General features: G+C 41.9%; 1 protein-coding gene across 1 annotated transcript; it reads left to right on the forward strand.

The window, feature by feature from the left end:
* The first annotated feature begins 172 nt into the window (after positions 1-172).
* On the forward strand, positions 173-10,371 carry PNO1 (partner of NOB1 homolog). The gene is made up of 7 exons (XM_063116003.1): positions 173-381; positions 2,282-2,431; positions 5,189-5,272; positions 5,831-5,891; positions 7,337-7,454; positions 9,115-9,185; positions 10,080-10,371. Exons 1-7 carry the CDS (start codon positions 202-204, stop codon positions 10,145-10,147), a joined length of 732 nt encoding a protein of 243 aa, XP_062972073.1. The 5' UTR covers positions 173-201; the 3' UTR covers positions 10,148-10,371.
* Positions 10,372-12,225: the final 1,854 nt, after the last annotated feature.

Raw genomic sequence — 12,225 nt, forward strand, 5'->3', positions numbered from 1 at the left:
GAGATAGGTCGCTTTTTCACAAGTGAGGCCGGAAGGAGGGGGTGGGAGCATTGACGGAAGAACGTTTCCTTAGTGGGGGAGAGGAGAGGAGAGCGCCCAGCCGCAACCCTAGAGCGGTCGGTGGAAGTGACGTCAAGCGGAGGGGACGCCTTTTCCTGTCGGCGCATGGAGCTGAGAGGGCTCGGTGCGGAGGGAGGCAGCATGGACGGTGCCGGCGCGGAAAGGCGACCGCCGCCCCCCGCTGTGATGGAAGCGGACTGCGGCGCCGGCGAAGGCTTCATCAGCGTCCGGAAGCGGAAGCGGCGGGGCGTTGGCATGGAGACGAGCGGGGCGCCGAGGAAGCGGCCCGATTTCCCACCTCTTCGCGGCGAGGCCCTTGGGGTGAGGGAGTTTCTGGTGCCGCTGCCTATTCATCGGGGGTGGGCGGGTGGGTGGGTAGAGTCCGGCACGAAGGGCCTGACCCTGGAAGTACCAGCCGGCGGGTGACACTGCTCACTTCCGCCTGCTCCGGCTCTTCACTGCTTGTGGGCTACACGCGTTGTGTTTTAAAGTGTGGACGTGGCGAATGTGAGAACGTGGTAAAGTGTGGACGTAAGCATGGGGGTGGGGGAGGAGGCTAAGGGGGAGACATGGTAGAGGGGTACAAAATTAGGCATGGCGTGGAGAATGTGGGCAGGGAGAGGTTTTTCTCCCTCCCTCAAAATTCTAGCACCCAGTGGGGTCAACATCCCATGAAGCTGATTGCTGGGAGACTCAGGACAAATAAAAGGAAGGGCTTCTTCACACAGCGCAGAGTTAAATTATGGAACTCACTACCACAAGATGTAGTGATGGCCACCAATCTGGATGGCTTGAAAAGGGGGTTGGATAAATTCCTGGAGGCGAAGGCTATCAAGGCCTACTAGCCCTGATGGTTGTCTGCTATCTCCAGTATTCGAGGCACTAAGCCTGTGTGCGCCAGTTGCTGGGGAACATGGGTGCAAGCAGGGCCGGTGCTACCATAGAGGCCACTCAGGCAGCCGCCTAGAGCGCCAAGGTAAGGGGGGTGCCGCACCCGTCAGCCGCTCTCCCACAGCGAAAGCCGCCCGCCTGCCCCAGCGTCGTGGCTTCGCTTTAGCTGGGCACCCACCCAGCCGAAGTGAAGCCACGCCCATCCCCCCACTCCAGCGTCCTGGCTTCGCTTCTGTTGGGTGGGCGCCCAGCTGAAGCGAAGCCAGAACGCTGGGGTGGGGCGGCGGCTTTCGAACAGCGTCCCCAGAAGTCGCTCTCTCAGAGCGGCTTCCAGCTGGGCATGCCGTTCCGAAGCCGCCCACCCCCCCCAGAGTCCTGGCTTCACTTCGGCTGGGCAGGCAAGATGGCACCCTGTGCCTAGGTACGCTGGGGTGGGGGTAGGTGAAAGCAGCTCAACTGCCCAGGGCGCAAAATAGTCTTGCACCGGCCCTGGGTGGGAGAGTGCTGTTGCACCGTGTCCTGCTGGTGGGTCCCTGGTCAACAGCTGGTTGGCTACTGTGTGAACAGTGCTGGACTAGATGGACCCTTGGTCTGATCCAGCCTCAGGGCACTTCTTATGTTCCTAAATGCATGTATAGCAACAGAATAGTAGTCGAGGAGCTGTGATGGCTGTCATTGCAATTCTTCATTCTTGTGCCAACCCTGCCATGCCCAAGCTGTCTTACACAGTGGTTTCTAAGCACAGTGTTATCTTCAGTTAGATGTACCTTGCTAGACCCTGTCCCCCACGTTCATCCCATTGGGGAACGAATCCTGGTTTAAATGCCCATTGTGAAGAATTCAACAATTAATGGATAAGTATTCATCAAACTTGAACGTGGGTTGGAAATGGGGGACTGGTAGCATTTACCACCTTTACTCTAAATTTGAGTATCTGCTTACTCATTATGAAGAAATTATTACTGATCCCGATCGTATTGATCTAGGGTGATTTTCCTAAATATAATTGTGTGAACCAAGTATCGTATTTTAAATCACTACTGTACAAACATGGCTGTCATTTCTGTGGGGAAAAATCCTCTCTGACTTAAAAAAGTATTTCTTTAGAGCTCCAGCTATTGGGTGGTATAGAAATGTAATAAATAAATAATTAAAATAAATAAAATTAGAGAAACTTGGACTTTTGTCTGCCATAAGCATTTATGCCTACCATGGTTTTCTGAATATAAATCATTAAAGAAAAGCACTTCATTTAATTCTTAGAATAACTTTACCTGTCAAGCAATTTTGTCTCTAATGCAAAGGAATTTGTCTTGTTTGTCTCATCAAGGGTGGAAAAGATGAAATGAGGAAAATTCCAGTGCCAGCAAACAGATACACACCTTTGAAAGAGAACTGGATGAAAATTTTTACTCCAATTGTAGAACACTTGCAGCTTCAAGTTAGATTTAATTTAAAAACAAGGAATGTAGAGATAAAGGTGAGTTATAAGATTTATACAAATCTCCACAGGTATCTGTATGCTTTTCAACTTGTTCATAAATGATCTGGAATCGGGAGTGAGCAGTGAAGTGGCCATGTTTGCTGATGGCACAAAGTTATTTAAGATGTTTAAAACAAAAAGGGATTGCGAGGAATTGCAAAAAGGATCTTGCCAAGCTAGTAAAATGGGCTTCAAAATGGCAAATAGAGTTCAATGTCAGCAAATGTAAAGTGATACATATTGAGGCAAAAAATCTCAACTTCATGTATAAGCTGATGGGATCTGAGCTAGCAGTGACTGACCAAGAAAGAGATCTTGGGGTTGTGTGCTTGATGAAAACGTCGACCCACTGTGAGGCTTCTGTAAAAAAGGCATATTCCATGTTAGGGGTAATTAGGAAAAGAAATGAAAATAAAACTGCCAAGATTATACTCCCCTTATATAACTATACATGAAGCCACAGTTTAAAATGTACGGTTCTGGTCTGTGCATCTGAAAAAGGATATTCTTGAGCTGGGAAAAGTGCAACTAAAATGATCAAGGAGCTGGATCAGCTCCCCAATGAGGGAAGGTTACAACAGCTGGGATTGTTTAGCTTGGAAAAATGGAGGCTAAGGAGAGATTTGATAGTGGTGTACAAACATATGCATGGTGTGTTAAATGTAGATAGGGAGACATTTTTCTCCTCTCCCATAATACTAGAACCTGGGGACATCCCATTAAGCTGATTGGTGGGAGCTTCTGGACAGAGAAAATGAAGTACTTCTTCACACGGTGCATAATTATACAATGGAATTCATTTCCACAAGCTGTAGTGATGGCCACCAATTCGGATGGCTTTAAAAGGGGATTGAACAATGTGCTACCTTCAGTATCTGAGGCAGCATGTCTATATATACCAGTTGCTGGATCATGGGTGGAAGGGTGCTGTTACACTCATGTCTTGCTTTGCTTGTGGTTTTCCCATCGGCCACGGTGTGAACAGAATGCTGGACTAGATGGACCTTTGGTCTGATCCAGCGTGACTCTTCTTACGTTCTTATTTTGTGTTTGAAAGGTCAGCAAATCCTGTTTCTGCATTTGCAGTGGGTGAATATTGTTCCTGGGTTGGTTTTATTTATTATTTATTTGATATTTGTTAAAATCCTCATAAAATTATTTTTCTAAGCACAGTTTAATATAAAATCAAACAATAGTAAAATAATATTACAGTAAAATCACAATCTGTGAACTCATAAACAATGTATAATAACAGCTTGAAGTATGATACAGATTTATATATTTATGACATTTCTATACAGCCCAATAGCTGAGGCTCTTTTTAAATTCCAGAACTAAAACTGCCATCAGGTACAAGAGTTAAAACACATCGCAGTGACTGAAGTAGTTCTTAAATACTGAAAATATTACAATACTTCAAATGCTTGACAGAACATAAAAGCCTTAGCCTGATGCCCCAAAGATAGCAGTGTAAGTGCCAGATGAGTTTTCCTAGGGAGCACGTTCTATAGCCAGAGGACCACCACAAAACAAACCCGTTCTCTTGTTGCCACCCTCTGTGTATCAGAAAAAGGGGATTTGTTTCCTATTTATTCATTTCGTTTCTATACTGCACAATAGCCGAAGCTATTTGGGCAGTTCACAAAAATTATACTTGGAAGAAGAGATTCCGCGGATGGCATTAAGTCACAGGCAGGTACATATGGGAAGAGAAATTCTGTCACACATTTGGGAAAAGAGGAGGTCCCAAGCCATGTCAAGCTTTATAAATCAAAAACAGTACTTTGAGCTGGGCCCAGAAGCGAATTACAGCTGAAGTCAATATATCCCTCTCCTTGCTCTCCTTCAGTGATGAACAGTCCCATCCAGCTTAGGAACTAAGTTTGCCAGCTAGCCTTAACAAGCCTCAATGGGCGCAAGTCCAGTATCCAACTGGTCATCCAAATTCCTGGGTACACCTTCCATGGTGATAGGCAATAGGAAAACTCTGAACATCTGACTACTTAAATAAGCACATACCCCCTCCATCCAATTGTACTAATTCTGAGTCATTCTGCTTGAAAGTTAGATGGCAAATTCTGTCCTTAATTTGCCATCCAGAACACGTTTGGAATATTAGATGGTAGCAGAGAGGGATGTAGTAGTTACAAACTGATACCTTTGGCATGGGATGAATGCAAGCTGCACTCCAGGAATGTTCCCCTCCCATTTCACAATCTCTACTCCTCTGTAAAAGAGGAGAACCTACTGATCACCAACCCAGTATGCTGTTTAGTGGCTTGAATGGCCATTGTCAATAGATAAGCCCTATAAATGCTGCTCTGGAAACTTGTTGGTTCCAGAAATCTCACTGCTGTGGAGTTGTTAGGATCCCAAAGATATAGCAGTTTAGATCACACTTGTTTGCTTTGGAAAGTTAAACCTCAGTCTTGAATGAAAGGGTCTGAAATTACATTGCCGTTTAGATCTGGGCAACATGAGTGTGCAGAGTGTATGTGTAAGGGTAAACATAATACAGATTTAGGAATAAATAAAACATTGGGTGTAATTCAACCATTAGCAGTTGTCAGAATATGCTTATGTAGAAGGAAGGAAATGAACAGCTAATGGAATCAGAGGCAAGTGTTTAGAACTAAGCAGAGCAAGGATGTCGAAGTGGGGTAGATAAACGCCTGATCATGCAGGCTGTCAGTATTTGGGGTGACTCTTCCATGGTTTTACTCCCCTGATCTCAACACTTACTTTGTTTTCTAGACTTGTAAAGAAACGAAAGACATAAGTGCTTTGACAAAAGCAGCTGATTTTGTGAAAGCTTTTATACTTGGATTTCAAGTTGAGGTGAGCGTTTATTTCGTTTTGAACAACTTTATTAAAATGTGAAATTGAGGCATCCAAGAAATTCACTTGTCTCTGTGCAGAGGGAACGGGTTTACCTTGACTTCTGGAAAACTGGGTATATAATTTAGACGTTTGTAATCCAAGTGCAAAATTTGACTCCTGCTTTGATGTTATAGCCATGAATACACTGAGATTTTCATAGTAGACTTTCATGTAGAATTTCTGTATCCTTTGTTAAATGTGGAGTGTTTCTTGACTCTTCGCTAAAAATATTCTACTTGGTCTGTAAAGAACTAAACATGGGTTGTATAAAAGAGTTCTTTTTATTTCTTTGGCGGTCATTCCAGTCAAAAGCGGAATATGGCCAGGCAAAGTAGATGTCCAGGTTTTTAAAGCAGTGCTGTACAGAGCTAACATTGACCAATGGAATATATTAATGTTCATTACTATTCCCTAACTGAGTTTCATGCTAACTTCACTTAACTTTAAAAGCCATAGGATTTCAAAATGTATTTTTGTTTGATATGCTAACTTGTAAGTGCCGTCATTGTCTTCTAGGATGCACTTGCTCTCATCAGATTAGATGACCTTTTCCTAGAATCATTTGAAGTAACAGATGGTGAGTATTTTATCATTAGGGTATCTGAACACCCAAACTTAAGTATAGGCACATTTTTCAGATACTCTGGGGACATATAAGACCCTGTTCAGAAGACGCCTTAAACCATGACTTTAACCATGATGGTTAAGCCAGAAAACCAGGCTGTGTTCAGAAGACACCTTAAACCATGGCTTTAACCACGGTGAAAAAAGCAAAAAACCTTATTCACCATGGATAAAGCCATGGTTTAAGGTGTCTTCTGAATATGGCCTGGCTTTCTGGCTTAACCACCATGGTTAAAGCCATAGTTTTAAGTTGTCTTCTGAATCAGCCCATTATTAATAAACAAAATACTGCTCATTGTTAGAAGGAAAGGCATCTTAATACTCCCCCCACCCTATTTTCTGTTAACAACAGCTGATAAAAAAATATTTAAAATTCTGACTTGTCTTTCTGGGTTTTGGAACACACATTAAATCCGAATAAGGCCTCAAACTGTCCCAAGGAAACTGCACAAACTGGAGTTGCAGATGGTCCGCAGGGAGACTATTCCAACAGTGTCAGGTTTTCCCCTTTTTGTTGAGCTACTTTGACAGTCCTTAAAGCAATCCAGAGAAGTTGAAACACTACTACATTTATGTTCTGTTATGTTACCAAACATGACTATTCTTTGTCATCGCTAAACTTGGGTGCTAGGACTATTGCCACTCTTGCTACAACTCAGAGAAAAAGCCTTTCGAGAGAATGCTAATATCTCTCTTGGTCCTTTATATGCATCCCCCTCCCACTATTTTATTTGTAGCAGTCATTCAATCATATGAGTGGGAATCCTAATGCTGGCCTCACAAGTACAGCTCATCCAACTAAGCTGTAGGTATTATTTCAGTGGATAAACTACTGCTTTGCTCCATCAGTTTGATTGAAACAATTCAATCAGGTTCATTGACCGTCAGAGAAAGCACATAGCATAGTAGAGTCTTCTCAGGCTTCGGTGCTTCAAAAAGCGTTTAGGGGAATATATATTTGAAACTTTCCCCTCCCTACGGAAAGTTAGTATATAAGGGAGAAGTCTGATGCTGGCCTAGCTTTCTGCAGGTAGTAAAGTGGTATAGTCCCATCTCCCAGGAGGACTTTTTCTATGAATATTTACATCTGCCTTGAGACCACAAGCCTAGATATTCTTACTTTCTGATAAGTCCCAATGACTGTTGATGATTCATTTTGGAATAAACACTTTAAAATATTATCTCATTCCTACTTGGCTGTCAGTAACCTACTACTTTATTTATTTTATTTATTGCATTTCTATTCCGCCCACTAGTCAAAGCTCTCTGTCCAACTACATTCACACCTATTCAGCTTTAGCAACTGTACAGCATCAGGTTCATTGACCATCAGAATAAACATATTTAGGTTTAAGATGAAAATATCTATGATGCAGTAAAACTGTCTTTTTTCTTTAGTTAAGCCTTTAAAAGGAGATCACCTTTCTCGAGCAATAGGAAGAATTGCAGGGAAAGGTGGAAAAACAAAATTCACTATTGAAAATGTAACAAGGACGCGAATAGTCCTTGCAGACTCGTAAGTATAACATACATCCTTTTTCTTTTACTGTCAGTTTTGAGCAAATCTTGGTATGCTTTTAATACAGACCTGCTTTTAAAGTACTTTTGTGTAGGTTTTGATGCACATTTTTTTAAAAGGGGGTTTGGAACTCCACATATGTGGTGACTGCAGTACCTTCTGGATGAATTTGAACAAGGTCTTAAATTTGTGAATCCTAGACAGATATAACTCTGGAAGTTATATTGATTCCCCATAAAATATATCTATGTGGAAGCACTTGCACAATGGTTTTTAAATTATCTGTCCTAGAAATATAAAATTTCCAGTATTTTTGAGGGTTGGGGGGTTGGAGGGTTGGAGGGTTGGGACAGACGGACACAGTTTTTTCCTGAGAGTTTTTAAGGAAAAAAACTGAAATTTTGAAAAAACTGAAAAATAAGCAACATTTAATTTTTAGGCATCGCTTTTTTGGTTTAAGACAGCTGTTGCTAACTTGGAACCTTCCAGATAGCTTTCATTCCAGCTCCCATCAGCCTCAGACAGCATAGTCAATCATCGGGAATGCTGGACACAGTAGTTCAAAACAACTGGAGGGCACCAGGTTGGGGTGGACTGCTTTAGACACATAAAGCAGCCTTTCTGTTCCTAATTATGTCAGTATAACTTAGTTTACTCATTAAATTATCATTATATTTTAAAACTTTTAAAAGTAAACTCAGATTTGTAATTATTGTGTGAATAGAGCTACATTAAATGACTGCTTCAGCGTCAGAAACGCGAGACTCTGTAGAGCAAAGCACATGGTCAAGAATGCACATTTAGTGTCAGGAATGCACAATGTTGACTCTGCTCACATGTTGGGGAACTGAAAACGCATTCCTTAAAAAAAAAAAAAAAATGATGCTTCCCCACCCACCCAAACTTGTCCAGTTTTTTTCCAGGCCTTTACGTCTCTAGTCTGTTCAAAAGCCCCAGAACATTATGTAAGAAATAGTTTGATAGACCAACAAGGATTGAATGTTGCCTTTCAGTGCATCTTGGCCCATTTTATTTTGTGACTAGAATGCTTGTCACCTCGCTGGATCAATAGAAATATTGAGATTATTGCAGGATACCTCGTAGCTTAAGAGAATATGCAAGTTGATATATTTGTGCATGCATCGTTTTTGGGCAGCAGAGCAAGCCTGTAGGTATACTGTGTTGTTGAGTGCTTTCCATTACCTGTAAATGTTGTCTTGTAGAAATTATTCCCAATTAATTACAGGTTGGTTGGTTGGAAGGCAGGCAGTTGTATTCTAGTTAACGGTGAGATGGTACTGCATTATACAGTACTAAATGAAGAGATAAGTAAAGAATGGATTAGCCTCAATTAAGGTGGATACTTGAGCTATCCAATGTGCTCTGGCAGATGGTGCAGGTGTTACCTTGCAGTGCTGCAAAGTGGATCTGAAATGAAGTAGATGAGGATGGCAGGGTGTCCACTTCTGATTCTTAGGGTATGTAAAGGGGTGATCATTTAATTAGTGGCTAAAATCTCTTCTTATGTTAGCATTCAGTCAGGTGCTGGTTGAATGGAAAGCGCTGAACAAGATTGTTGGGGTCAGTAAATGGTGAATGCTTTCAAATGTCCTTAAATACCATAAATGTCATGGGTAAAAACTTTTTTTTATTACAGGAAAGTTCATATTTTAGGTTCTTTCCAGAATATTAAAATGGCACGAACAGCAGTTTGCAATCTCATCTTAGGTAAGACTTATTTAACAAAATGGCATTAAGAGTTTAAAGCACCCTGTCTTGTGTCATGGCTGTAACTAACTTTGCTTCTTCCAGTGGAGGTTGAGACATAACTTTATTTGATGGCCTTTTTATTTAGTCTGTTCCACATCTAAACAGATTCCAGAGCAGTGAATGAGGAATGAGCATTTTCAGTATTAAAAAAATTAGGATTAGGAAAGGTAGAACAAGTAGGCATACATCATTGCCAATACAGTAGAAGAAAAATAGGCTCACAAGTTTTGCACGTTACTTGCTACAGAAAGATGCATCGTTAAGCACTCGCTTTCATTCTAGCGCAGTGGTGGGGAACATGTGGCTCTCCAGATGTTGGACTGCAACTTGGCTATGCTGTTTAGGGCTCCTGGGAATTGCAGTCCATCAACATCTAGAGGGCCATACATTCTTCACCCATTTAGAGGATGTGAGACCTGAATGTATCCTAAACTACAGTCTGTATAATTCAAAACATTACTGAAGTGTTGCTGAAGTAATTTTCTTTGATATTCTGGATTTAGGGAACTAGTTGAAGTAGTATTGTCTTCCATTTGAGATTATTTTTTCAATAACAGATGCAGAGCAAAAGTGAGGTACTCAATTTTTACTTTTAGTAGCAAGATGGAACGATGCAGCAATAGACAGTTGCATTCGATTGCGTAAGTGTGGTACGTTGGCTAAGTTGCACTCAAAAGTTAGAATGTGTTGCTTTGCTATGTAGTAGAACAATCTCGAGCCCTGACTGCCTTGGCTTTTGGGGCAAGCTCCTGTTACAGCTCAAGACTAAGTCTAGTAAGATAATCAGTAGTCCTGATCAATGACCTTTTACTGAACTCACTATCAGTAGTACTAACATGTTTTCTTCTACAGGAAGTCCTCCATCAAAGGTGTATGGCAATATTAGAGCCGTCGCCAGTAGAGCAGCAGAAAGGTTTTAAGACCAAGGACGCTGATTCAGCACTGTAGGGTTTTCTACACAAGAAATGACCCATACACAGAAGTGGAATCACAAGAACAAACACAGTAATTCCCATATCCATCACGGCAGTAGAGAAGAGCTGCTGAAGCGGTGTTCAAAATCAGGCATACTATCAAATTGTTAAACATATTTAAGTGAAGTCTGTATAATAAAAGGTGGCTCGCTGGGTTTTACTCTAGCTAACCTGCCTAATGCTTCCATGTTCAAATTGAATCCATACTTTGATTAGCTGGTAGAGCAGGGTTATCAGTCTGTGCAGTGACCTGACCATGAGAGTACTGTATCCTGTCAGTGTGCTGAGTAGTAATAGGATCAATGCTATGTTATCCCAAGTGTGCCTGTTGACTTGGAAATTCCCTTCCCATATGAGTGTCCCTCAAATGAGACTGTTTACAGCACTTGGGCTTTCTAAACACTGAAGTGTTAAACTCTCCTGCACAAACAACACTACACATCGCCATTGAAAGGTAGTAGATAAGACACAGCTGGGAAGCCTGGATGCGGGTGGGGTCAGAGAGAGGCAGGAGCTAGTTAACTTCACATATCTAATATGGTTTTTGTGAGAATGTTTCTTGAGCTGATGAGAAAACAAACCCATCGGTGCTTTTTTCCTCTTGCTGTGTAGCTTCTTCAGGAAAAAAGCTGAGGAATGCAGAAGCACCAAAAGGATTTTCTTCATTCTGTGTCACGGAACAAGCCAGTGTCAGTTTAAAAGAATATAGGTCAGGGAAGACCTAAGATGAAGAGGAAATTGGGAGGCCTGGTTATGATACTGTGTTGGCAGCAACTGCAGAATTCCAGGGCAGCCCCTGTGGTTTTTATTAGAAGGCTTTTGTCTGGTAGGACGGGGGGAATCTTAACATCTAGGAACAAAATGTTACAAAATAAGCAGGCTTTTAAGTCCTCCAGAACTTTTCAGCTCTTAAGCAAAATTTTGGATTTGGGGAAGGGGGGGGCGGGTAGAGAAGAAAAATATGGCCTTAAAGTTTCTCAAGTTGGAAACTGAGTTGTACAATTCCACACTTTTAAAGGACATAATTTAGCTAAAAACCTGCCGTAAGTTTTGAGCTGGTGGTAGGAAGAACTGTACTGGCTGGAACAGGTCAGTTGACCCTGGCTTCACACAGATGGGAATAGCCCTTACTTTAGGCTACAAGCAAACGTCCACAGCTGTCAGAGTGAAGCTCTCAGCATCCCTAGGTATGGCCCCTCCCATGGTGCGCCCCTGTAACTGCCCCTCCCCTGGCTTCAAACTATGGGCTACAAAGCTATGTGCTGGTTAGGGACATCTGTCATTAGTGGCTGGAGCACTACTGCAGGCTTCCAGCACATGGACATGTAAGCTTTTTTAAATGTAAGTATTTAAAAAACCACCCTGTGGTATACACCCCTCAGGTCCCTTCAGTAGACATTTCAAGGTTTCACTGTCTTGGAGCTATGATGGATGGACCGACAACTATGATAACTTCTCTATCTATATACCCTTTTTATTGTTGATTAGGGAAATCCCTCTTCCCTTTCAAAAATTGGTAATACCAAGTAAACTCTGAATAGACTCAAGCCAGATGGCAATACAGTGAATACTCACTTTAATGCCTGTTAATTCCCAATACCATATTTAAGGTACGTAAGTGCCTATGACAATAGTGGGAATCAGACTGCAAATATTGCCCCTGTGTACTTGTACAATTGGTATGGAGACAATGCTTTCCCAGGTGTGGATTGCATTGGTCCCTAGCTGCAGCACCTCATGTTCTCTAAAAGCCCATTCAAGAGGTAGGGGGGACTCCAATGTGATACAACACATGAGAAACACACATGCATGAGATTAAAGAAACAGCATTAAAAGTCCAAATTAGAGATAAATAAACCAGCCCATGCTAGTTTTGCAAGTATTTGTTCCATCTAATTTCTGTATCAGTTTGCAACTGATTTATTTTTTTGAAATTCACAAAAAATGTTTATTTTTATATGAAACCTTCCTGAATATACACATTTTAATGCAATTTTTGAGCCACGAAAAATTTGGAGAAGCTT

Source organism: Elgaria multicarinata, chromosome 2 (assembly GCF_023053635.1).
Source record: "Elgaria multicarinata webbii isolate HBS135686 ecotype San Diego chromosome 2, rElgMul1.1.pri, whole genome shotgun sequence".
Classification (NCBI taxonomy): Eukaryota; Metazoa; Chordata; class Lepidosauria; order Squamata; family Anguidae; genus Elgaria; species Elgaria multicarinata.

Bases quoted from the DNA above. Each gene is read 5' to 3' on its own strand.
- PNO1 (XM_063116003.1), top strand. From the start codon at position 202: ATGGACGGTGCCGGCGCGGAAAGGCGACCGCCGCCCCCCGCTGTGATG. The intron at 2,432-5,188 runs GTGAGTTATAAG...TTTGTTTTCTAG, and splicing joins CAAGGAATGTAGAGATAAAG to ACTTGTAAAGAAACGAAAGA. The intron at 5,892-7,336 runs GTGAGTATTTTA...TTTTTTCTTTAG, and splicing joins ATCATTTGAAGTAACAGATG to TTAAGCCTTTAAAAGGAGAT.